This window comes from Trichechus manatus, unplaced genomic scaffold, assembly GCF_000243295.1.
Source record: "Trichechus manatus latirostris isolate Lorelei unplaced genomic scaffold, TriManLat1.0 scaffold00280, whole genome shotgun sequence".
NCBI lineage: Eukaryota > Metazoa > Chordata > Mammalia > Sirenia > Trichechidae > Trichechus > Trichechus manatus.
Genome location: NW_004444216.1, coordinates 222,900 through 249,157, shown reverse-complemented (window position 1 = coordinate 249,157; position 26,258 = coordinate 222,900). Strand labels below are relative to the sequence as shown.

Below are 26,258 nucleotides of genomic sequence, written 5' to 3'. Positions count from 1 at the left end.
AAGGAGCATTCTGGCTGTACTTCTTCCAAGACAGATTTGTTCATTCTTCTGGCAGTCCATGGTATATTCAGTATTCTCCACCAACACCATAATTCAAAGGCATCAGTTCTTTAGTCTTCCTTATTCGTTGTCCAACCTTCTCATGCATATGAGGCAATTGAAAATATCGTGGCTTGGGTCAGGTGCACCTTAGTCCTCAAAGTGACACCTTTGCTTTTTAACACATTAAAAAAGGTCTTTTGCAGCAGATTTGCCCAGTGCAATGCAACGTTTGATTTCTCGACTGCTGCTTCCATCGGCATTGATTATGGATCCAGGTAAAGTGAAATCCTTGACAACTTCAGTATTTTCACCATTTATCATGATGTTGCTTATTGGTGCAGTTGTGAGGATTTTTTTTTTTTTATTTTGAGATGTAATCTATACTGAAGGCTGTAGTCTTTGATCGTCATCAGTAAGTGCTTCAAGTGCTCTTCCCTTCAGCAAGCAAGATGTGTCATCTGCATATCACAAGTTGTTCACAGGTATTCCACCAATCTTAAAGCCGTGTTCTTCATGTAGTCCAGCTTCTCGGATTATTTGCTCAGCATACAGATTGAATAAATATGATGAAGGAATACATCGCTGACACACACCTTTCCTGACTTTAAACTGCACGTATCCCCCTTGTTCTGTTCAAACGACTGCCTCTTGGTCTGTGTGCAGATTCTTCATGAGCACAATTAAGTGTTCTGGAATTCCCATTCTTCACAATGTTATCCATAATTTTTTATGATCCGCACAGTCAAATGCCTTTGCATAGTCAATAAAATACAGCTAAACATCTTTCTGGTATTCTCTGCTTTCAGCCAAGATCCACCTGAAATCAACAGTGATATCCCTTGCTCCACATCCTCTTCTGAATCCGGCTTGAACTTGTGGCAGTTCTCTATCAGTGTACTGCTGCAACCACTTCTGAATAATCTTCAGAAAATTTTTACTTGTGTGTGATATTAATGGTATTGTTCGATAACTTACGCATTCAATTGGATCACCTTTCTTTGGAATGGGCACAAATATGGATCTCTTCCAGTTGTATGGCCAGGAAGCTGTCTTCCAAATTTCTTGACATAGACAACTTAGCGCCTCTAGCTCTTCATCCATTTGTTGAAACATCTCTGTTGGTATTCTGTCAATTCCTGGAGCCTTGTTTTTTGCCATTCCTTTCAGTGCACCTTAGACTTCTTTCTTCATTACCATTGGTTCTTGATCATATGCTACCTCCTGAAATGGCTGAATGTCGACCAGTTCTTTTTGGTACAGTGACTCTGTGTATTCCTTCCATCTGCTTTTGATGCATCCTGTGTCGTTCAATTATTTTCCCATAGAATCCTTCAGTATTGCAACTTGAGGCTTGAATTTTTTCTTCAGTTCTTTCAGCTTGAGAAATGCCAAGCGTGTTCTTCTCTTTTGGTTTTCTAACTCCAGGTCTTTGTATATTTCATTATAATACTTTACTTTGTCTTTTTGAGCCGCCCTTTGAAATCTTCTGTTTAGCTTTTTTTTACTTCATCATTTCTTCCATTCACTTTAGCTACTCTATGGTCAAGATCAAATTTTAGAATCTCTTTTGATATTCATTTTTGTTTTTTCTTCCCTTCCTGTCTTTTTAATAAGTGTTTGCTTTTTTCATTTATGATGTCGTTGATTGTCATTCAGTAGCTCATCTGGTCTTCTGTCATTAGTGTTTAATGTGTTTTCACTAGCCAGTTTTTTCACAAGTAGTCTGCCAGGTCCTTCTTCCTAGTCTGTCTTAGTCTGGAAGCTCCACTGAAACCTTCCTACCATGTGTGACCCTGCTGTTATTTGAAATACCAGTGGCATGGCTTCCAGCATCATAGCAACACGCAAGCCACCACAGTACAGCAAACTGACAGACGGGTGGGGAGTTATGTAAGGGCACGCCTTAAATTAATAGCCATGCATGGCACCCTTGACTCCTTCCTTATTTTCCATACTTGCTTTAGATACCATTGTTATTTACGCAGAATCTTAAGGTTTTAGTATTATTTAGTATTAGGTTTCAAAGTTCCTTCCTTTTTTTAATTCAAATACCTTTGTGATATAATTGTGCATGATAATATCATTTTTTTATGTATGAAAAGTTAGAAGTAGGATTAGAAATCCTAAGTCATGATCATATATACTGTTCCATGCTACTCTTGTATGCACTAACTTATCTGATTTATTATAGTATCTTGTTAACTTGTTGTATTCTTACTAGAGTCAGTGTGTGTGTGTGTTTTGTCAGTGGAAGAGAGGCTTCCATGATCTTATACAGAAGTACATATAAGAATTGGAGTATCTTCCTTCGTTTACTTCTCGTATATTATTTTCTCCTCTGCACACCAAAAATATCACAAGATATCTTTTGTAACAAATTAGCCTGGCAAGTTAATAAAGTAGATTGTGAATAAAAGATGTTGGGAGCTATCTCTTTTTATACATATTTAAATGATATGAACCGGTAAAAATAACTGCTTTATTTCTAAAAACTGTCGGAAGCAACCCTTAAATATGGTTCTATTTCTGTTGTGGAAACCCCTTTATAGAGACACTTTTGACAGTTGTGTTATCTCCAGGACTCAGTAATGTTGTGGAATAACTTCTAGGCAAAGAGGAACTTGGTTTCCAGGGGTTACTAAAATGCTTTGGAGTTCATTAACCGTAATAGTAAGTTGTTTTTCTTTTTTCACTTCTAGATTTGAATATCAAGTCATCAGGGTCTGGTTGTGTAAAAGTCCAGAAAATTGAGTGTGATAATTGCAAAATTGAAACAGAGCTAGGGACCAGCATCTTACAGTCTTTTAAGGTATCAACTTATTTTTCTAATTATATTTCCATTTTTTTTTAATGTTGTTCTTGTTAAGAAATGTTACAAATATTGTTCTTGTCACAGTGTTACAGCTGTAAGGGTGTTTTAGATATTACAACTTTTATGTGTTTTAGAGCAAACCAGAAAAACCAAACCCAATGCCATCCAGTTGATTCTGACTCATAGCAACCCTATAGGACAGAGTAGAACTGCCTCATAGGGTTTCCATGGAGTGGTTGGTAGATTCGAACTGCCAACCTTTTGGTTAGCACTCAAGCTCTTAACCATCAGGGCTCTGTGTTTTAGAGCAGAGGCCAGCAAACTTTCTGTAAATGGCCAGATAGTAAATATTTTAGGCTTTGCAGGTCATAAGGGCTCAGTTGCAACTACTTAACTCTGCCATTGTAGTAAGAAAGCCAGCTGTATACAACTATAAATGAATGAATGTAGCTGTGTTCCAGTAAAATTTTATTTACAAAAAGAAGTGGTGGTCAAAACTACAATGAGATACCAGTTCACACTCAGTAGGATGATTGTCAGAAAAACATTAAGTAACAAGTGTTGATGAGGATGTGGAGAAATTGAAACCCTTGTGTATTGCTAGTGTGAATGTAAAATGCTACAGCCACTGTGGAAAAACAGTTTGGGAGTTTCTCAAAAAGTTAGCCTATAATTACCATATGACCCAGCAATTCCACTTCTCGGTATATACCGAAAAGACTTGAAAGCAGGGACTCAGACAAATATGTGTACACCATTATTCATTGCATTATTATTCACACAAGCCAAAAGGTGAAAACAACCCAAGCGTCCATCAACAGATGAATTGATAAACAAAGTGTAGTGTATCCATACCTGAGATATAATTCAGCCTTAAAGACAAATGAAGTTCTGATACATGCTACAACATGGATAAACCTTGAAAACAGTATACTGAGTGAAATAAGTCAGACAAAAGAAGGCAAATATTTGTATGATCCGATCCTACTTATATGAAATATCTAGAATAGGCAAATAGACAAAAGTTTATTAGTGGTTACCAGGGGCTAGAGAGTTCAGAGTTATTGCTGAAGGGTCACTGAGCTTCTGTTTGGGTGATATAAAACTTTTGGAAATGGATAGTGATGATGGTAGCACAACATGGTGAATGTAATTAACATCACTGAATTTACACTTAAAAAATGGTTAAAATGACAAATTTACCACAATTAAAAAAAAGCAATAATGGTAGGCTGGGTTTGGCCCATAGTTTGCCGACCGTTGCTCTAGAGGATAAAATTGAGACCCAGAAAGAAGAAAAATGCTCTAACCAAACTAATAAATAATAGTGGCTAGAATGTAGTTTCTCTTGACTCCAATTCACTGCTTTTATTTCCTAACCACGTATTCTTTCACATCCCCAAACCAGAGTCCCTGATAATGGCAGGCAAAGAATATGTGGATTATATAAGCTTGAGTAAAAAAGTATGTGTATTCCTCCAAATTTTGTCAAATAACCTTTAATGACCTTTTGCTTTCTTCATGTACGATGTCCTTGATGTCATTGCATAAGCTCTCCTGAATTTAGAGACCATCTCAAGAATGGATGCTATCTAGGGGATATAAAGTAAGCAACCTTCTGGAGTTATTCCTCATTAAACCTCAGTATACTAGGAAGATAGTCATCACCATTTACTATTTGGGTTCATTGAACCTTTTTTTATATTCTTATACTTGTAAGTCATTTTGTGAGTAATTTACAGAAGAATAAGAGGAATGATGAAAGACAACTTTATTAGAAATTTTAATAAGAATTTTAACCTTGAAAACTGCAGTTTTTAGTCCATCTTTTCCTGGTTTGGGAGATATATATACCTGAAATGGACAGTGTTTTTCTGAATGCAACTAACTGTTTATTAGCTGTAGTTCATGAACCTGGTACATGTTCTTATTGTAAATACTGATTTCAGATTTCAAATATATCTTTGATAGGGTCTAGCTTATCATTACTTCTGCTACTTCTTGTACTTGCATAATCAAAACACAATATAATTCCACATTTCAACTACATCTCTAATAAGTTCCAGTTTAGTATTACTTCTTGTTCTTCTTATACTTACATCATCAAAATGCAGTACATTCATATACTTTGATAGCTTGTAATTTTATTGAAGAGAGGACAGTCATCTTTTTTGCTTCGTAATTGCAAAACTTGTTTATTTTTAGATTTATAAACACTAAATAGAATGAGTAGTTTGAGAAATTATTTTTACATCATCTTTTTCTTCCAGTCACTTTGGTTTGTACACCTACCTTCAGCATCTGTCTACATATGAACTATATCAAATAAATTTAGTTGTTTAAACCTCGTAAAAGACTTAAGAATACTGTTGCACATCCTTTTAGCAAACCAGGATGTCCAGGTTCTTGTCGTAAAAGATTACATGATTAAGTCTTCCTGTTGAATGACCAACTAGATAATACCAGAATTCCTTTTTGTTTTTAAAAATATATTGTTCAGTCACCAGTGCTTGAGTTACAGAAAATTTGTCTAGAATATTGTCCTCTGAAGACTCAGAGTCTGAGATTTTCAATTACATAATCAATTTCACTATCGAAATTAAAATCTAGTGTGCTGCTATATCTTTGCATTCATCTTCTGATTCATTTGATAATTCTGAAATGTCTTTCCTTGTCAATTTTCTTCTTTTTTGCCATTATTGGCATAAAATGAAAAATTCTAAATTCTCAATTAGTTCAGTAAATGCTTAAAACATGGATATAAAGATGGTGTCTTAGTCATCTAGTGCTGCTATAACAGAAATACCACAAATGAATGGCTTTAGCAAAGAGAAGTTTATTTCCTCACAGTAAAGTAGGCTAAAAGTTCAAATTCAGGTTGTCAGCTCTAGGGGAAGGCTTTCTCTCTCTCTCAGCCTTCTCATCCATGTTCCCCTGGACTAGGAGCTTCTCTGAGCAGGGACCCCAGGTCCGAAGGATGCGCTTTGCTCCTGGCACTGCTTTCTTGGTGGTATGAGATCCCCATGTCTCTCTGTTCGCTTCTGTCTTTTATATCTCAAAAGAGATTGGCTTAAAACGCTACCTAATCTTATAGACCTCATCAATATAACTGCTGCTAATCCATCTTATTACATCATAGTGATAGCATTTACAACACATAGGGAAATCACGTCAGATGATAAAATAGTAAGACAGTAATACAATACTGGGAATCATGACCTAGCCAAGTTGACAGATATTTTTTGGGTACTCAGTTCAATCCATGACATTGTCTTTAGATCATTTTGAAAGATGATGCTATACTTCAGACAGCTCAATAAAAAAACTGAAGGATGATGCAGTAGTGATGATTTATGTCACTGTTGTATCATTTTTCTAGGCCAGGTTTTCTCACCTTTGATGCAATTAACATTTTGTGTTGGATTATTCTTTGTTGTGGGGGACTGTCCTGACTGTAGGATGGTTAGTAGCATGCCTGGTTTCTACCTTCTAGATGCCAGTAGCACCCCCCTAAAAAACTCGTTGCCATCTAGTTGATTCCGACTCAGAGCAGCCCTATAAGACAGAGTAGAACTACCCCATAGGGTTTCCAAGGAGTGGCTGGTGGATTTGAACTACCAATCTTTTGGTTAGCAGCTGAGCTCTTAACCACTGTGCCACTGGGGCTCCAGTAACGCCCTAAGCTGTGGCAATGAAAAACGTCTCCGTACATTGCTAAAAGTCCTCTTGGGCACAAAATCTCCCCCATTTGAGAACTACTGTTCTAGACAAGTTCATCATTCTTCTGTTTTCTTATTATTATTTTAGTCTGCTTTTAGCATAATTGGAAATAATTGATAATGAAAAGGTAATTCTTAGGAAGATGAAATAGCAAAATCGTACCAAACCAAAACCAAACTCATTGCTGTTGAGTCAATTTCAACTCATAGCGACCCTTCAGGACAGAGTAGAACCGCCCCATAGGGTTTCCGAGGAACAGCTGGTGAATTTGAACTGCCGACCTTTTGGTTAGCAGCCAAGTACAAAAAAATGAGAACACTAAGATCCTGTAATGTATTTCAGATTTGTTAAAGAGTCTAGTAGACCCATACGGTAATTTTAAGATCGAATGAGTTTTTTTCCTATTTTTAAAAAATAAATTTTTAATAAGATCTTTGGAATACCTCTAAAAATAAGGCTAAAAGTCATGAAATATCAATCCTTACAGATAGAATACTGAGGATTAAGAGAAATATTCTTGAGATTTTAGAATTCAACTGACATAGATTCACAAATGGAAACACTTTGGTAAAATATCTGGCTTAAGTTTTAAATATGGTACAGTATCATTACCTGGAATTAGGAAATACCTGTTAAAATAAATTTCTCTTTCATTAATTTTAAGGACTTGAAATAAATTTATCTTATGTAGTATAATTTATACAGGACTAATAAGTACTATGTATTACATCCTTATTATGTACCAGGAATCTTAGATAAGCCTTTACGTACATGATCTCATTTAATCTTCTATTATCTCTATTTTATCAAGAAAGAAACTATGAGGTGCCAAGAGATTGGGGAACTCACTTGAGTTCATATAGTTAATAAATTGAGCTGGAATTTGAATTCAGATCTTTCTGATTTCCAAGTCCATGTTCTTTCCACCTTCTTTATCGTCCAAGCAAAATGTATGGCAATACCACATTTATTCAGCATTCTTAGGGAAGGATAAGTAAACTTTTTAGGCAACAGACTTAACTCATTGAATGCCACACATTTGCATTTTAACTTTATGGAGTATATATATATATATTTTTTTTTCTTTTCTAAGTAGATTTTGATTTAAACATTTATTTTAGCTGTCTAGTTTTATGTGTTGTTTTTATTTGATAAGTTACTTCACTTTTTTTTTTGGAAGTAAATGATATTTAAATTATAACAATACTTTATAAATCTTTGAGGCTTAGACCGCTTTGAAAATGTAGTGATTGTCTTCTTAGAAAAAATGTCCATGTGTATGAAATCTTGCTTATACTTTTGTAAGTTTCATAGATTCCCTAGATATTCATGTAAGTTGTTTTGGAGATACTCTTTTCTAAAGTTCATCAATTACTTATCTGCTTGATAAAGAATATATTTAAATATGATTTTAGACTCATGCTTCTGTAGGTGCTTGAAGTAGTGTACCATTCTACAATACAGATCTTTTTAAGAATGATTTGTTTTTCCCTTTTCACTAAATTTTTTGAAATTCATTCCTGGGCTATTTTACCTAAGGTTTTACTGTTTTATGCCGTAAGTAAAGTAACTGAAAACTACAATAAGCTTTGAATTTTTTTCTTCTTACCTTTTTGTCACTTCTCTGCTGTTGCTGGTCATGATGTTGGTGAGTTTGCTTTTGCAACTTTTCTTCCTCTGCAGCTTCTGCTATTTACCTGTTCTTTATTTCTAACTGTGGCAGTACTGAAGGCATATATGACTAAGGTAACTTAAACTGCCCTAAACATAAACCTACCATGTAATGGCTCATTTCCATTTGGTAAGTCTAGGTTCCTTTCATGTTGTGGCTCTGCCGTCTCTTTGATCCTTATTGTAATCTGCACCTGCCTGGTGGAATGGGAAGAGCACAGAGAATGCACACCTACTCTTCTAAATGCACCAGTTTAGAAATGGCACATAGCATTGCCATTTACATTCTCTTGGCAAGAACTTAGCAACACCTAAGAGTTAGGAGGCTGAAAAATGTGGTTTCTCCATGTGCCCCACTGCATTCCTTTTACTAAGGTGAAAAAAGGATTTTGGTGGACAGACAGTACTTTCTACTACATTTGCCAAGTTTATCTTAGTCCCAGTTTCTCGGGCGTGTTGTACTAGAAAGGCAAGACCACTGAAGTTTAATGGAGCCCTGGTGGCCCAGTGATTAAGAGCTCAGGCTGCTAACCAAAAGATCAGCAGTTCGAAACTACCAGCCACTCCTTGGAAACCCTATAGGGCAGTTCTGCTGTGTCCTATAGGATCACTATGAGTCGGAATCGACTCAACAGTGACGGGTTTTTTTTTTTACTGGCGTTTAAATGGCAAGTCAGCAGGCTGTCACTCTAAGTGTAATATATTCTTCAGACCATACCAGCCTTAAGAGTGTGGGCTTTGGAATCATGCAGAGCTTAATTCATACCTTGGCCTTGTTAATTTTTAGTTGTGTCACCCTGATAATGTTATTTAACCTTCCTGAGTCTTGGTTTTCTTCTTCTCTAAAACAGGAAAAAATATAATACCTTTTTTTCTGGGTTGTTGTGAGTATAAATGGTAATTCATATAAAGTAGTTAACCTTGTTTTTGGTGCAGAGAAAATGTGAAATAAGTGATAACTATTATTGGTATTAATGATAATGAATAGTAATAGTGATTATTGTCATCATTGTCTTCATCATTGGTGTTTATTTAGCTGATCACAGTGATCTTTGATTCTCAAGCCCCTTACTAGAGCTACTGAAACGCCCAAGTATCCTTTCTTTTTCCTTTTGAATCCAGCTGGGTTATTTAATCTTTTTAGTAGCAGTTGACTTTTTTTTTTCCAGTCGATACTATTCTATACAGTGAGTTTCTTTTTCATTCCTTTGCTGCTTAATTGTTTTTGCAAATAAAAAAGAAATGTGTAAAATGTTGAATATTTTTTATTGATATGAGTCAAACTTTCTTTTCTTCTCTATATGTATTTTTGTATTTGTCTTTCAGAGTCAAAAATTACATGTTCAAACAAAAGGAGGAAAGGTGATTTGTCTGGGAACAGTTTATGGAAATGTAGATATTCATGCATCAGAAAAAAGTGTAAGATTGAAACTTCCTTTTTTTAGTGATTATATTTTGCTTTAAGTTGGCTAATGCAATGGGTGGGTACTATAAACATTCCCTTTTTAATGCGTATTATTTCATTAGTGAATTCAAATTTGAATTTGTGGTGATTAAATATTGTACAGTTTAAATTACAGTTTGTGACTTAATACTTTGACAGTTATTTAGTTCCTTATCTCGAATCAATGCAAACCGAAAAACTTAATATTTAATTCTAGTTCTGAAGAGATTTTTATTTTATGATCATGGATTAAAATAGCTCATTAAGTGATAGCATCAATATCTAGATGAAATTTTTCTTATATATTAGGCTTACTTGAGTATTTTTCCAAGACCTGTTTACTTTGCATTTAGGCAAATTGGAGAATGTTTCAAAATAAACTTTCTTCAGTATGTTCCACAAGGTGGCACTATTTGGTAGCATTACTGCCATTCAAAAAACCAAAATGAAATCCATTGCCATAGAGTTGATTCTAACTTATGGTGACCCTATAGGACACAATAGAACTGCCCTATAGGATTTCCAAGGAATGGCTGGTGGATTCAAACTGCTGACCTTTTGGTTAGCAGCCTAGCTCCTAACCACTGAGCCCCATTTAAAAAATATCAAATAAGAATAAATCTAACAAAAGATGAAGAACACTACCTAGAAAATATAAACATTATTAAGAGAAATTAAAGAAGACCTAAATAAATGTAGGGAAATATTGAGTCTATTCCACGTTCCATAGAAGTACACTGTTCCTCTTGATCTTGTAATTAGAGCTTGGGTATCAGAGTCATTAAAATGTACTTGGTAGTAACTTTTTATGTAGTTGCCAGCTAATTAAGTCAGTATCATTTTACTTTTTATTGGTCTTTATTTTACAATGAACTGACATGAGTCTTTCTCTTACTAGACTGTGACCATAGATAAACTGCAGGGAAGTTCTGTTACTATTTCTACTGAAGATGGTTTCCTGAAAGCCAAGTATCTTTACACAGAATCGTCATTTCTGTCTTCTGCTGCTGGGGATATTACATTAGGAAGTGTTCATGGTAAGATGACAAAGGCCTAGCACACCACTTCACACAGCATAAATTTTTTGAGATAACTCTCTTTCTCTGTAGTTGAGGAAGGATCTGCCATCAGGAAGCTGGTCCTCCAAATAATTGCAAACTAACCATCTTTTAAAACAACCCACAAAATAAGACTAGTCCAAGGGACTAATGGACCACGGCTACCAAGGCCTCCACCAGACTGAGTCCAGTACAGCTAGATGTTGCCTGGCTACCACCACTGACTGCTCTGACTGGGATCACAACAGAGGGTTCTGGACAGAGCTGGAGAAGGATGTAGAACAAAATTCTAACACACACACACAAAGACCAGATTTACTGGCCTGACAGAGACTGGAGAAACCCCGAGAGTATGGCCCCCAGACACCCTTTTAATTCACTGGTGAAGTCACTCCCAAGGTTCACCGTTCAGCCCGGGATTGGACAGCCCCATAAAACAAAACAGGACTGATGAGGCACAGCAGTCCAGGGACAAGGACTAGAAGGCAGAAAGGGAAAGGAAAGCTGGTGATAGGGAACCCAAGGTTGAGTAAGGACAGTTTTTGACATGCAGTGGGGTTCTTAACCATTGTCATAGGGCAGTATGTGTACTAACTGTTTAATGAGAAACTACTTTGTTCTGTAAACCTTCATCTAAAGTGAGAATAGCACAACTGGAAGAATGTAATCGATGTCACTGAATTGTACATGTAGAAATTTTTGAAATGGTATATCTTTGGCTATGTATATTTTCACCAAAAAAAAAAAAGTTCTCCAAGGCCGAGAAGGGAGCTTGTTGAAATGTCATGGGGTTGTTAACCAATATCATAAAACAATGTGTACCGACTGTTTAATGAGAAAATATTTGTTCTGTAAACTTTCCCCTAAAGTACAATTAAAAAAAAAATTAAAAACACCACCAAATACAATTATTCATAAGCTAACTTAATTTTATTTTGGCAAGAAATTCAAGATTACAGTGTTATATACAAAGCTGCTAATAATTCTGATTTTTAATGTATTTCCTTAGAAAAGGAAACAATGAAATATGAACAGGAGATAATTCAGAAGAAAGCACAATGATATAAAAGCAGTGAAAGAAATAAAGATGTGTTCTGAGTGGTTGCTCTTAAGAAAAGGTAGGGATTAAGTAAATTAATCAGACATTTGGGTGGAATCCAATTATAGTAACTCAGTAATACTAATTTTGTTTAAAATGCTTTATCTACATTTGCATTGTCACCAGGTCCTCTCAGCACCCTGCCATTTTCTTTTTTTTTTTAAATTATTATTAAATATCCTTTTGTGACATGTTTCTGCAGGCAAGTAGTATTACTTAGTTAACTTTTAAATTTTGAAAGAAGAGAGCATAATGGTGAAGTAATATGGCAAAGAGCATGCTGATATTCAGTGTCACTCAGTATGCTTTTTAAATTTCCACATAGCAGGTTATTCAAATCCAGGTAAGTTTTCTGGAATATATACTGATAGAATTAGTTAAGTATCACTTATCCTGCTAAATGCCTTTTGAGCCACTTTCCAGGAAGTATAGACTTGAGCTTTTTCCATATCTAGTCCACTCATTTCCCTTCTATTGTAAAACTGAATGCTAGTGTCTCTACACTTTGACAGAATCCCCAGATTTTAGTAATGCGCACAAATTATTAGGTGGTATTAGAAAGCAGTTTAGTGCTAACCAGGCTATGTAGCAAATTGGCAACTCTTTAAAAAAAAAAAAAACTTTAAAAATGAGTACTTATATACTTGAAATATTTCCTGAGCTTCACTTTAAGGTTAAACTTTATCAACTGTTGTGTCAAGGTTAAGGTATCTTTTGATCCTGACGTATCTTGAGTACAAAGGGAGCTGTATCCAGATAATGTGAATAGTTTTGGGATTCGTTTGTGTATTTTCTTCACAGTTGTACATTGAACAGTTTTGTTAGTTTTTAACTCTTCTTATCTTAACAATAACTTTTTGTAAGCATAAAAGCAGTTCTAACTGTTAAAACTACTGCATTTAATATTTGAGTAACTTCTAGTGGAAAAACAATTCCTTATCAGGTGCAGTGGTTGAGCATTTGGCTACTAACCAAAAGGTCGACAGTTCAAATCCACCAGCTGCTCCTTATGAGGGTAGTTCTACTCCATCCTATAGGGTTGCTGTGAGTCGGAATTGACTCAACGGCAGTGGATTTGGTTTTGGTAGCAGGCCAGATGTTGATTCAAACCACCAGGAAGAACAGCTCGGTACTTTGGAATGCTTTATATCATGTTTACACTAAATTCATTAATGTTTAATTTCTTTGCTTTCTAAGTTAGACAAGAATTGAATTTGGTACAGTTTGCTGTTAATTGCTTACATGATGGTGAAACAGATGAACTTTTTGAGGCAGTTCTCAGAGTACTCTAACCCAGCAGTTGCCATCATGTCTATTCTGACAGTGACTCTGTGTATTAGAGTAGAACTTGCTCCACAGAGTTTTCAATGGCTGATTTTTTAGAAGTAGATCACCAGGCCTTTCTTTTGAGGTGTCTCTGGGTAGACTCGAACCTCCTACCTTTTTGTTAGCAACCAAACACATTAACTGTTTGCACCACTAGGGACTCTCACAGTACTCTGTATCTCTTGATTACTTAAAGTAGCTGAAGTAGAAGCAAATTGCTAGGGATAAAAAATTTCATTCCACCTTTGTAAAGCCTTTTATATTTACTGACCTTTAATATGCAGTCAGATACTTTCCCTGGGTGGTTTCAATCTGGCTCAGACCTAGGTTTTCTTTTGGACTATTGTCTCAGGTTGACTTCAGCTAAATCCAGACTCTGGGATGGAAATTAGAGCACAGAAAGATTAATAGGGAGACCTCTTGGGATCATGTTGTGTAAGGGAAGGAAGTCCCATTGGCCCATGGGAGACGTTGGCCTGTAATGCAGTCTCATTGACCCCAAAGGGGAGCCCAGAAGCTAGGATAGTCCCTCAGAGTTGTCCCAAGTTGGCGTGAGGAGGGCTAGACCTTTATATCCCCAATCATTAGGTGCGAGCTACATCAGGAAGACGTGAAACCTTGGGCCAGATAGCTCTCTTCAGCCAGGCAATTCCCAAAGAAGGCTGATAGCTGAGGGCTGCCTGCCAGCAGTACTTCCAGCAGATAGGAGAATAAGTCCTTCAATTATAAATGGAAATCTGGATGATGTATAGCATCCACTACAGTTATATGTACTTACTCATTCAACACATTTATCGAACAACACCTACTATATGCTGAATTTCCTTTCCAGGCACCACGGGTTCAAAGTTGGGTAGGAGGTAATACCTATTCTTAAAGAATTCACAGTCTAGTGGAGGGAGTGAATGTCCTTTTTTCTCAGTCCCTACCATCTCCCTTGGGGATCCCCATTGCTACCTCCCACCCTGTCTCCCTTATCACCCTGCTCAATGCAATCTTTCAATTTTTGTTTTTTTTACAGCTCCTCTTGTGATGCAGTAAATCCCTGGGTTATGGACAACTCATACTTGCCCTTTAATGTTATGTAAATTTGCCCTCACTTTGAAATGATTGAACCGACTGCTACTCACAACAAATTCTTCATTACAGTCACCTTCACTTGCAGCATTTGTAGCTTTTAAATCACTGAAAAGCCTTCCAGCCTTTTCTTGCACTAAAGTAAGGCTAAATAAGACTGTATGCACCTGTTACAACTTATGTACAAATTCCTTAAGACACACTTAGGACCCAAGATCTCCTTCATAACCTAGGGACTGCCTGTACTAGTACAGCAGTGAGGAGTGAGGGAAGAGAGTATTTGAACCAGTAACCACTGTAGAAAAGCTTCCATGTTGCTGGACCATGCTTTCCCCATCTGGTTCCTGGCCCTCACTCTGCTTTGTTCTTTCGGTGGCACTTAACGTATATGTCATGCACCACATAACCTCCGGGCAACGTCCGACTGCATGTACATCCGTGGTCCCATAAGGTTATAATTGTTGTTGTTGTTGTTAGGTGCCATCAAGTTGGTTCTGACTCACAGCGACCCTGTATACAACAACGAAACATTGCCCAGTCCTGTGCCATCCTCATGATCATTGTTATGCTTGAGCCCGTTTTTGCAGCCACTATGTCAGTTCATCTCATTGAGGGTCTTCTTCTTTTTCGATGACCCTCTACTTTACCAAGCATGATGTCCTTCTCCAGGGACTGGTTCCTCTTGATAACATGTCTAAAGTACATGAGACAAAGTCTCGATATCCTCACTTCTAAGGAGCATTCTGTCTGTACTTCTTCCAAGACAGATCTGTTTGTTCTTCTGGCAGTCCATAATTCAAAGGCATCAATTCTTCTTCACTCTTCCTTATTCTTTGTCCAGCTTTCACATGCATATGCTTCAAGTCCTCTTTCGGCAAGCAAGGTTGTGTCATCTGCATATTGCAGGTTGTTAATGAATCTTCCTCTAATCCTGATGCAGCGTTCTTCACGTAATCCGAGCTTCTTGGATTATTTGCTCAGCATACAGATTGAAAAATATGGTAAAATGATGCAACCCTGACGCACACCTTTCCTGATTTTAAACTATGCAAGATCCCCTTGTTCTGTTCAGACAACTGCCTCTTGGTCTGTATACATGGGCACAATTAAGTGTTTGGAATTCTCATTCTTTGCAATGTTATCCATAATTTGTTATGATCCACACAGTCAATACATAGTCAATAAAACACAGGTAAACTTCTTTCTGGTATTCTCTGCTTTTAGCCAAGATCTCTCTGACATCAGCAGTGATATCCCTCATTCCACATCCTCTTCTGAATTCAGCTTGAATTTCTGGCCATTCCCTGTTGATACACTGCTGCAATCATTTTTGAATGATCTTCAGCATAATTTTCCTTGCATGTGATGTTAATGATATTGTTCGATAATTTCTGCATTCTGTTGGATCACCTTTCTTTGGATTGGGCATGAATATGGATCTCTTCCGTTTGGTTGACCAGGTAGCTCTCTTCCAGATTTCTTGCATAGACACATAGAGTTCAGAAATCCCAATCAGAGAACGGAACATAGCTGATGGAACAGGATGTTGCAAATGTGACAGCTTCCCGCATGTAACACGTGTATCTCATGTTTCTCGTATACAGGCAGTCCGCAGGTTACAAACAATATCTGTTCTTAAGTCTGTCTTTTGAATTTGTAGGTAAGTTGGAACAGGTACATACTGTTCTTATTTAGAGTCAGTCAAATGTTTGTCTTAGCATATAATATATATTTTACCTTTCTATGCATATAAAATACTTAAACATTTCCAAACTATGCAATGTTTTCATGAGCATCACAAAGTAGTGCATTTATTATGTACCATTTTATGTATTTAACTCAGGTTTTTAATATAAGAGGCTTTATGACAGTCCATTCTTAAGTACAAGTTGTCCATAAGTCAGTCATTCGTAACCTGGGGACTACCTGGAATATGGTGTTCACACAACACCCAGATCCCATAATGTTCTATTTCACAGAACGTGTTGTGGATGTTAAGCAAGGCATGACTGCACAAGAAAACAATAAGAAAGGAAACTCCTCTTCATGCCTTAGTCACACCACAGTGCCTACCTACTTTTTAAATTACCCTTCAGACAAGCCTAAATTTTTTGCCTTCCTCTGTCAAGCCACTCCTATTCCCATCATTGTCCTAGGGTGTTATACGAACATGCTGTTATAGTTTGGAGTTGGGGGGTGAGGTGGGCTATGTTCTAGTCCCACCTCCTGGTAGGTGAGATTTGAGGTATGGCTGGTGAAAGGAAGTACCTATGTTCTAGCTGCTGGGATTTTAGAAGGGGAAATGTCTCCTAAGAATCATCCCAAGCAGAAACTCTGAGTGTATATTCCAGTGGATTCTTTTTCTAAATGGTGATGGTTATATGGCACAAATTAGGTCTATATGACTACATCATTGATTAAACGAGCTGGCTATTTTGGGAATATGTACATTCAGGATTTATATAGTTTGGCTTTTTTCCATAAGCAAGGCATAAACCAATTTTAAAGATTTTAAAAAGACAACATACAGATGTCATAAAAAGCCATTTTTTACAACAATTTTGATGCAATAACTATCTTTTTGGTAGATTTTACTAGGTATATGGGGCCCTTGTGTCAGTAGGTGGGTGAGTGGTTGTTTGAAAACAAACCTGTATTGAGTGCCTAAGTGGGCCAGCCCCTTTCCCTTAATGGACAATCAGCTGTTTACAGATGAAGAAAACAAGACTTAGAAAGGTCTAATTATTTGCTCTCAATTACAGGCTAATCAGTGGAAGGACGAATATTTGTTGCAGGTTTCTTGACACTCTAGGAGGTGTTTTTAAACAGTGTTCAAACAAATTTGTGTACGTGGGCATGGTGAACTTCTTGATTGCAACCACAAATTCCATCATTGCTTTGAGGGCTTCCTGGCTTACTCTAGAGATATTTCCTCCAGGCAGACAGTACTACAATACAGATGCACTGCTACAGTTATATTCTATATTTTAACCTCCTTGAGTTTTAGGACCATTTCTTACGTCCTTATGACATCTGACACAAAATGTGGATGTTCCATACACTGGGCTTGGCTCAGCTCCATGGAGGCATTTAAAAACTCAGCTTCTTCCATAAAAGTGATGCTGCTATCTTCAGCGTGTGACTTCCAACTCTTCCGTGAAACGAAGGGAGAGTGTGGAGGATCATGCAAGAAACTTCAGAAACCAGGCCTAGAAGTGTCTACATTACTTTTACTCACATTATTTTAGCAAGAATATTTTCAAATGGCCTCATCTAACTGTGGGAGACTGAGATATGTAGTTTAGCAGTGTTCCAAGGAAGGAGAGAGGGACAGATACTAGTGGACACTGGCAGTGTCTGTCATATCTTATATTCATAATTGCTCTTTCTCAAATTTCTGTGAGTTCCTCGTCTTTCCACCACTTTGACCTTGGTATGGTCCAGGATTCCATCCTGGTTTCATAGTGTACATATTTTTCTAGGACATCTTATATACTTTCTAGTCTTAACTACCTTTGTATTCTTGTTATTCAAATGTATGTCTCTAGCCCTAGCTTCCAACTTATACATCCTTGTGCTTGCTAGACATAACCATTTGGATTTTCACATTTCAAACTCAACATTTCTAACTTCCTTTTTTCCTCCTATCCCAGCCTCACCATCACTCATCTATAATCTGTTCCTCCTCCTTTATATCCATTTTCAGTTTTTGATACTACCATGTACCTAAATCCCCAAGCCAGAAGTCTAGACGTCTGTATTTTCATTAAAGAAATAGTAAATTTTTACTGCATTCATTGAAGACTAGTATAAGACAATAAAGTTCTTTTGCTTTGCCATGTGGGTGACTGGACTCACTAGCTAAATGACTGACTGTAAAACTGTGTATCACAGATATGCACTAATTAAAAATATGAATATCAAGGATCTGCCTTATCTTATTTTTGAAATGTTCAGAAAGTGAAAGCAGTAAAGAGAATTATGAGTATGGAAGCACCCACTGTCTCACACCAAATTCCTCTCTCTCTCACCTCCCACATCTAATCAATCACCAAGGTTCCCCAGGTTTTATCACGTAAATATTTCTTCACTCTGTGCCATCTTTTTCCTTTCCATTTCCACTGTTCTGTTTCAGACCCTTGTCATCTCTTGTCTGAGCTGTACAATAACTTTGCCTCCTCTCTTACCTTCTTCAAATCCATCCTCCTCACTGGACTTATGGTAGTTTATTAGAAATGCACATTGAACATATCATTCTCTTACAGTCTTTTCTACTGCCTCAGTGACTTGTTTAACTTGCTGCTTTCCTCTTCTGACTCTGTACATTGTCTTCCAAAATTAATAATGTCTTACTTTTTGCTGTACACATTCTTAACTATTTTATACCTATGGGTCTTTGATCAGAGCCTTTGATCATGCTGTTTATATTCTGCCTGAAATGCTTTTGTTAGCTTTCTTTATCTGGTTGGATTTTAGTAATCTTTCAGCGCTCAGCTAACGCATCCTCTGCTCATCTCTGGCCTTCCATGGACCCGTAAATTCTTGTCTATTTATAAACTCTTCAAGAGCAAAGATCATGTTTTATTCACTGTATTCTTAGCATTTAGTACCATGGCTTGCAAATAACAAGTACATCTGCTTTGCCTGTCCCCCCTCCCCACAAAAAAAAACACAAAAAGGACCGGACCTTTAAAGATATTTTTTGTTCTGTTTGGATTATGAGAGTGTACGTGCTGTTTTAACCGTAATCACATTTTTTTTAGTGAAGAAAAATAAACCAGTGTTTGTCTTTAAATTGACTGCTTATTTTTTCCTCCAACCATGCTAGAATGAAGGGTTGCAAGTTAAGAAAAACTATATATTTTCTTAAACGCTGGAGTTTGTGGAAAAGTTGCATAACTTGAAAGTAGTGTCAGCACACATAATCATTACAGAGCATACAGTATCTGCTTTATTAGAAAGAAGCTTTTATTAAAATCTACTCTCAAATACTTAACTAGTTTAATATTTTCAGTGATTGGAGATGAAATAGGTAAGACAAAAATATAGAAAACTGTACTTTAGTAATGCCTGTTTGATTGATTGGTGTACTTTTAAATATTTTAGTTCATTCCACAAAGTACTTGAGGCCAAGAGATCCATTTTGTATATTTTAATGACTTTGGAATATTTTTGTTTATGTTAGGAATTTTCTAAATATTTTGATATGAGTTGAAGGTATATCTTTTGTTTCCTGCTTTAAAAAATCCTGTAGCATAGACAAAAATATTTACAAGTATTGTTTATTATGTTTATAAATATTCTTTATTTCCATAGTGTTTTGTTCCATTATGCTTTTACTCTACAGTAGAACTCTAACACTCAAAAGGGATGTGGCCTAAGACTTTATAGGTACTATTATAATGTAAACTAGTCCTTATTTTTTAATGGATCTAAAATTTCTATTTTTCTGACTCTTAAGAACCATCACTTTCTTGAGTCCTCTTTACTTTCATCATTGGAACTAAATGATTAGCTTTTTGAGAAAGGGCATGTTTTCAAAAAGAAAGTAAATTTTTACTGCATTCATTGAAGTCTAGTATAAGACAAAGCTTTTTTGTCTTGCTGTGTGAAGGGTTGGACTTGCTTGCTAAGTGACTGATTATAAACTATATCACAGATCTGGATTAATAGTTAAAATTATGAATACCAAGGGTCTGCTTCATCTTATTTTTGAAGTGTTCAGGAGGTGGAAGCAGTAAAGAAAATTATGGATATGGAATTCCCACTGTCTCACACTAGGTTAATCCTCCTAAAGCATGACATTTTTGTATTGTTAGCCGTCTTAAAATTCCTTAGTGACTCCTTCAAAAGGATAGGATAAAGTCGATAGGCTAGCATTCCATGATTCTTCCACAGATTGCTCTTAACCTACTTTTTCAAATTTTTTCAGTTGATCTTTCAAAAAATAATAGTGTTGACTATGTACTGAGCACTGTGCTTAGCTCTCCAAAACCTATTGCCTTTGAATCAATTCCGACTCATAGTGAACCTATAGGACAGAGTAGAACTACTGCTGCCCCATAGGGTTTCCAAGGAGCGGCTGGTAGATTCAAACTGCTGACCTTTTGATTAGCAGCCAAGCTCTTAACCACTGCCACCAGGGCTCCAAGCTCTCCAAATAAGATGCTAAATAAGAAAGACATGATCCTTGTCCTTCATGGACTTGTCTAATTGCTCCAGCCTAACTGATCTGTGTGATACACATGTGTAGTTCTGCCTTCTTACCTCTATTTATGTAATTCTTTTTCCCAGAAAATTCTTCCCTCTCAGCATATTCAAATGTTCCTGTGTTTCAAATCTCAGCTCAGATGATTCGTCCTATGTGACTACTCTCCCTGACCATGTCAGGTCACTATGGGCTCTTTCTTCTCAATGGCTATGGCAACTTAATTCATGCTGTTCATTTGTGATGTTATTTTATAATTATTAATATATACCAATTTTTAACTTTTCACAAGTATATCTCCCCAGATATCTTATAAGATTTTGAATGACCAGTCTTTCCTCTGGCCCCTCAATGATTCATGTCCCTCCCACATACAAAATACACTTACTCTGTTCCAAGGTCCCCAAAAGTCTCATCCTATTACACATCAGCTCAAACTCCAGAATCTCTCTATCTAAATCAATTCCAGATGTAGATGAAGCTCCTGAGGTGTAATTCCTTAAGTATAGGTCTTTGTGTACAGTCTGAATCTGAAGACCTGTGAAGTAAAGAGACAAGTTATTTATACCCTCCCCCATCCCACACCCAACACCCAACATAAAATGCTCAGACAGGTATCGGATAACCAATATAGACATTCTTGTTAAAAGGGGGAAATGGGAGACACAGAAGAGTCACTGGTTCATAGTGATTTTGAAATTCAGGTAGAAAAATGTGGGAGATCCCTTGGTTAAGTCTCAGGGTCTGGAAATTCTTCATGGTTTGAGGCTTTGCCCTCTGAGCTCTTGGTCCCACCTTCTGAGTCAGCCATCCTTTTTCATGAAATGTATCCTGTATTTGCAGTTGAAAAGTTTTCTTAACTTGCATCCTGCCAGTAGAATTTTGGCCTCTTTTCACTTTGTACTGTCCTTGGCCCTTTCAGTCGAAGCAGCAGTGTTTTTGCTCATAATTCTCTCAAAAACTTTGTGGGCCTCCTGTGATTCTCATTGCAGTTCATTCCAGTAGACAAAAGCCGTACCCATAAATCTCTTCAAAATACAGCTCCTGCAAAGATGTCAACGTACAATGCCCTCAGCTGGCACAGTGCTTAAGAACTTGGCTGCTAACCAGAAGGTCTGCAGTTCGAATCCACCAGCCACTCTTTGGAAACTCTATGGGGCAGTTCTGCTCTGTCCTGTAGGGTCCCTATGAGTCATAATCGACTTGACGGCAACAGGTTTAATGTTTGAGAGGATCTGTGAGGCATACCCTTAAAGAACTCTTGTTACGGATTGGATTGTGTCCCCCCAAAAAATGTGTTATCAGTTTGGCTGGGCCATGATTCCTGGTATTGTGTGATTGTCCACCATTTTGTCATCTGATGTGATTTTCCTATGTGTTATAAATCCTGCCTTTGTAATGTTAATGAGGGAGAATGGGTAGCAGTTGTGTTGATGAGGCAGAACTCAATCTATGGAATTGGACTGTGTCTTGAGCCAATTTCTTTTGGGATGTAGAAGAGAGAGGCGAGCAGAGAGATGGGGATCTCATACCACCAAGAAAGCAGTGCCGGGAGCACAGCATGTCCTTTGGACCTGGGGTTCCTGCACGGAGAAGCTCCTAGTCCAGGGGGAGATTGATGAGAAGGACCTTCCTCCAGAGCTGACAGAGAGAAAAAACCTTCCCCTGGAGCTGACACCCTGAGTTTGGACTTTGAGCCTGCTTTACTGTGAGGAAATAAATTTCTCTTTGTTAAAGCCATCCGCTTGTGGTATTTCTGTTATAGCAGCAGTAGATAACTAAGACAACTGTTTATGTAACTGATTAAGACTGTGATTTACCACCATTGATCTTTTTGGGGCCTTACAAAAGGTTTTACAGTTACCCCTTCATTTTTAGGCCATGTTCTCCTGGAAGTACCCTGGGTTCAAACTTTGTTCAGAAGCTATTTCTTAATTTTAGTATCTTTTGCCATCTGCAGATGATGAGAATTTTCACAGCCATGAAATCCTGGTTCCTTTTTGTTTAACAGTCCTTCCTTTAGCTTTAGTTTGTCTCCTCGTACTGTAAGAAACAAGAAAAAAATCAGGCAACACTGCAACACGTTGACTTTGCTTGAAAGTCTTCTTGGCTAAATCACTCAATTCATTAGGCACTTTTCCTACTTTCCGTGTTACTGAAGGCAATAGTGTTGCTAAGTTGCTGCCACTACCTAACAAGGATCTCCTATCCTTCAGTTTTCAAAACACTTTTGTCACTTCCTTTTGAGCCCTCACGGGCAGTGTTCTTGAGGATTTCTACTAACAGTTTGTTCAAGACGATTTAGGCATTCTGGAAGTGCTACTCAAAATCCTTTCAACCTTTTCCAATTGCTCAGTTCCCAAGCCACTTCCACATTTTTTAAATGTATTTATTATGGCAACACTCCACTTCCAGGTGTCAACATCTGTACTACTTACCTACTTCCGTGTAACAAAACAAACCTGTTGCCGTCAGGTTGATTTTGACTCATAGCAACCAACCCTATAAACAGAGTAGAACTGCTCCATAGGGTTGCTGTGTAACAAATTACCCTAAAACTTGATGGCTGAAACAACCCACTTTGTCTCAGTTTGGATGGGTCAGGAATTTGGGTGTGGCTTAACTGGGTCCTCTGCCTCAAGGTTTCTTACAAGGTGTCAGGCACAGCTGTGGGCTCATTTGAAGGTTTGACTGGAGAAGAACCTGATCCCCAGCTCACTCACGTGGTTGTTGCAGGATTCAGTTCTCACTGGCTATTGGTCAGAGAACTCTTTCAGTTCCTTGCTGAGTGGAACTCTCCGTAGCACAGTTGACAACATGGCAGCTGGCTTCCATCACAGCAAGAGAGAGCTAGCAAGAAAGAAGCCACAATCTTTGTAACCTAATCTCAAAAGTGACATCCCATCACTTTTGCCCCATTTTCTTCGTTAAAGGCAAGTCATTAGGTCCAGCCCACACATAAGGGGAGATTATACAGGGTATGAATATCAGGATGTGGGCGTTGTTGGAAGCCATCTTCGAAGCTGTATAATCTTTGGCCACTATTTGCACATGTTGGTGAATCCATGCATTTAGTATGTTTGAAAATTGGAAGAGAGTGTATAGAACACACCAATGAAATAATATTTACATAACACATTTAACAAGATTTTCACGCCCTTCTAATTTACTGAGACTTGAAGGCAATTTTATGAGCTTAACTTATGCACACAAGCCAAGTTTTTATTCCTACGTAAATGTACTCCTTGTTCATATACTCATAAGAAATATAATGGGATGTAATATCTTTAGAGGGATTTTTGCAGTTGAAGCACATCTGACTGAAATGAATCAAGTGCGTTTTTGGCTTTTTCCAGGTACTGATACATGTCAGTGTTTATGAGATGCATGAAATAAATAAGTTCATTTACCTTAGATTAATTCTGAGATCAGAGTTATTCCTTTACTTTTCAGGGTATTTTTGGAATTATGGCAGAAGAGAGATTATTTTTGCTTCCAGTTTCAGTGGAGTAAATATGAGTTGTATTATGACTCCAGAAGTAATCATACATGCAAAATCATACATGAAGAAAAATCCTACTATCTTTTGGTATTGGAGGAAGGGGGCTGAGAAGAATGGTTGCAATAGCCCATACCTGTCCTGGAAAATATGTTTGTATTGAAAAATGGAAACCTTTGAAGCTTTTTCCTTCATTGGTGTATTCATTATCATTGTTAGTGTATTCATTATCCAGTGTATTCATTACTTTTTTTGTTAGTGCATTCTGTGTATTCATTATCCCTGCCACCCAAAACCACTTTAAGTCTTGGTACAGAGACCACTTTAACAGAAAGACATGACATAGTGACCTGAAAAGTGACAGTAATTACTTTTTCCTTAGAATATTTTAGTGTTACTTGGTTTAAAACCTGGCTTTGTGTGGTCTGAGATACATTGATGTTTAGGTTGAAAATTCATAGTACATTTGAATAAGTTTTTTTCATTTCTGGCCTTTAGAAGTATTATTTTCTCCATATTTTCCAGGAAGTATGGTGGTTTGTTTTGCAGTTATCCTACAAAAACTTAAGGTTTGGGAGTAGAGGAAGGGAGTTTGCATAGATGCTTAAAGCTAGTTATTTCAGGTGGTTATTGCAAATAAATCTCTGACTAGATTTATGATACTAAGCAAATTGCCAACATATAATTATTAAATAACATTTTAGATACTCAGCCATGTTTTAGGATACCATATAAGATAGCTTCTTTTAGATTAGTCTTTATATAATTCTCTTTTCCTTTTCTCTTTTACAGGCAATATTACATTACAAAGCAAGATGGGTAACATAACGATAGGTACGTTGCTAAGATGCTAATTGTGAAATGTTGCCTGCTTCTTAAAATAGTGTTTGTGATGCTTTGTTAAAGTACATAAAGTCTACAGTTTAGCTGATGAACCTGATAGGATCCTGATATACCAAGTCAATTATAGGCAGACCCAGTGTATGAATGTATGAAATTATTCCTGGAAATTTATTGATTCACCATCCCATAGATCCTACATAATTATAGGTTTGGTGTCAGTCAGAATGTAGTTAGAATTCTGATTTCATCACTCTATACCTGGGCAAATTACCTAACTTCTCTGTGTCTCAGTTTCCACATCTGAAAAAAATGGAAATGATAGTACCTACCTGATAGGGTTGTCGTAGGGCTTAATCATGTAGAAGCACTTTAGCACAGTATCTGACATATAGTAAAAATTCAACAAGAAGTGCTATTTTTTTTTAATTATTGTTAATTGTTTTGATCCTCGGCCACAACTAATAGTGGCTAATAATGCTTTAGACCTAATCACCACATGTGATGCTGTGCTTGTGGGAGAAGAAGTTCAGGTTTCCAACTGGGGATATCCTGGCGTATACATCTCCCACTGCTGTATCCCAAGTGGTACCTGTCGGCCTACCAGAAGGAAAATGCACACTCTCAGCTCTGACAACAGTGGTTGTTTTTTAGGCCTTATGAGATGGGGTGTTGGGGATGGGGAAATGGAATCCTTGTGGGGAGCTATGGCATATTGCTGATATGAATGCCCAGGACCTACTGGTTTTGTCCTTTTCTGAGGTTTTAGATTTTGCCCTTTCTTTATGCTTCTTGCAATAGTGACTATGTCTAACAGTCCTTTTCACTCTCGCTCCTGAGTTTTCTGGCCTAAAGTACACATCCTTTTTAAGTTTTCTACAGATCGTAGCTTGTATGTTCAGTGGGGGATAAATAGAAAGCAAATGCTCCCTAAGTGATAGTGGTAAATCGTTTTAACTAAGATGTGACCAAAGGATTTATCTATATTCCAGTGGGAAATCAGGATTTACTGTTGATTTTTCAGGCCATTTCATCAGAGGACCCATCTGGGAATAGTAAGGGAAATTTCTAGAGTGAGCAAAAAGGTAAGAGATGAGAAGCTGAGCTAGTTGGGGCAGAGGAAGTCCTAGGTATGGGAAGAATTTGTAGCAGTAAGGGAAGGGGAGAAGAATATTTCAAGATGGGAGGCACAGAGATTGTCAATACCCACTAGCAGGCCCTTTAGGCAGATGTGTATTTTGATGAAGTCTAATTTACCAATTTTTAAAAATCTTTGCCCTTGTTGGTTACCAGGGATGGGAGGGGTGGGGGGGGGAATATTAAATAGGCAATAGACAAGTGGTATCTTGGGTGAAGGGTCAGACAGTACACAATACAGGGAAACTAACACAACCTGTACAAGGAAAGGTCATGGAGGCCCCATGGACAGATCCAAACTCCCCGAGGGACTGAGTTGCTGGAC

General features: G+C 37.3%; 1 protein-coding gene across 1 annotated transcript in view; it reads left to right on the top strand.

Moving 5' to 3' along the window:
• Window positions 1-26,258, top strand: part of FAM185A (family with sequence similarity 185 member A) — a 52,569-nt gene that overhangs the window by 2,735 nt on the left and 23,576 nt on the right. The window contains exons 2-5 of the mRNA XM_004390066.2: window positions 2,742-2,851; window positions 9,572-9,664; window positions 10,588-10,726; window positions 24,749-24,790. Coding sequence (XP_004390123.1) covers window positions 2,742-2,851; window positions 9,572-9,664; window positions 10,588-10,726; window positions 24,749-24,790 — 384 coding nt within the window. The remainder of the gene's footprint in view (window positions 1-2,741; window positions 2,852-9,571; window positions 9,665-10,587; window positions 10,727-24,748; window positions 24,791-26,258) is intronic.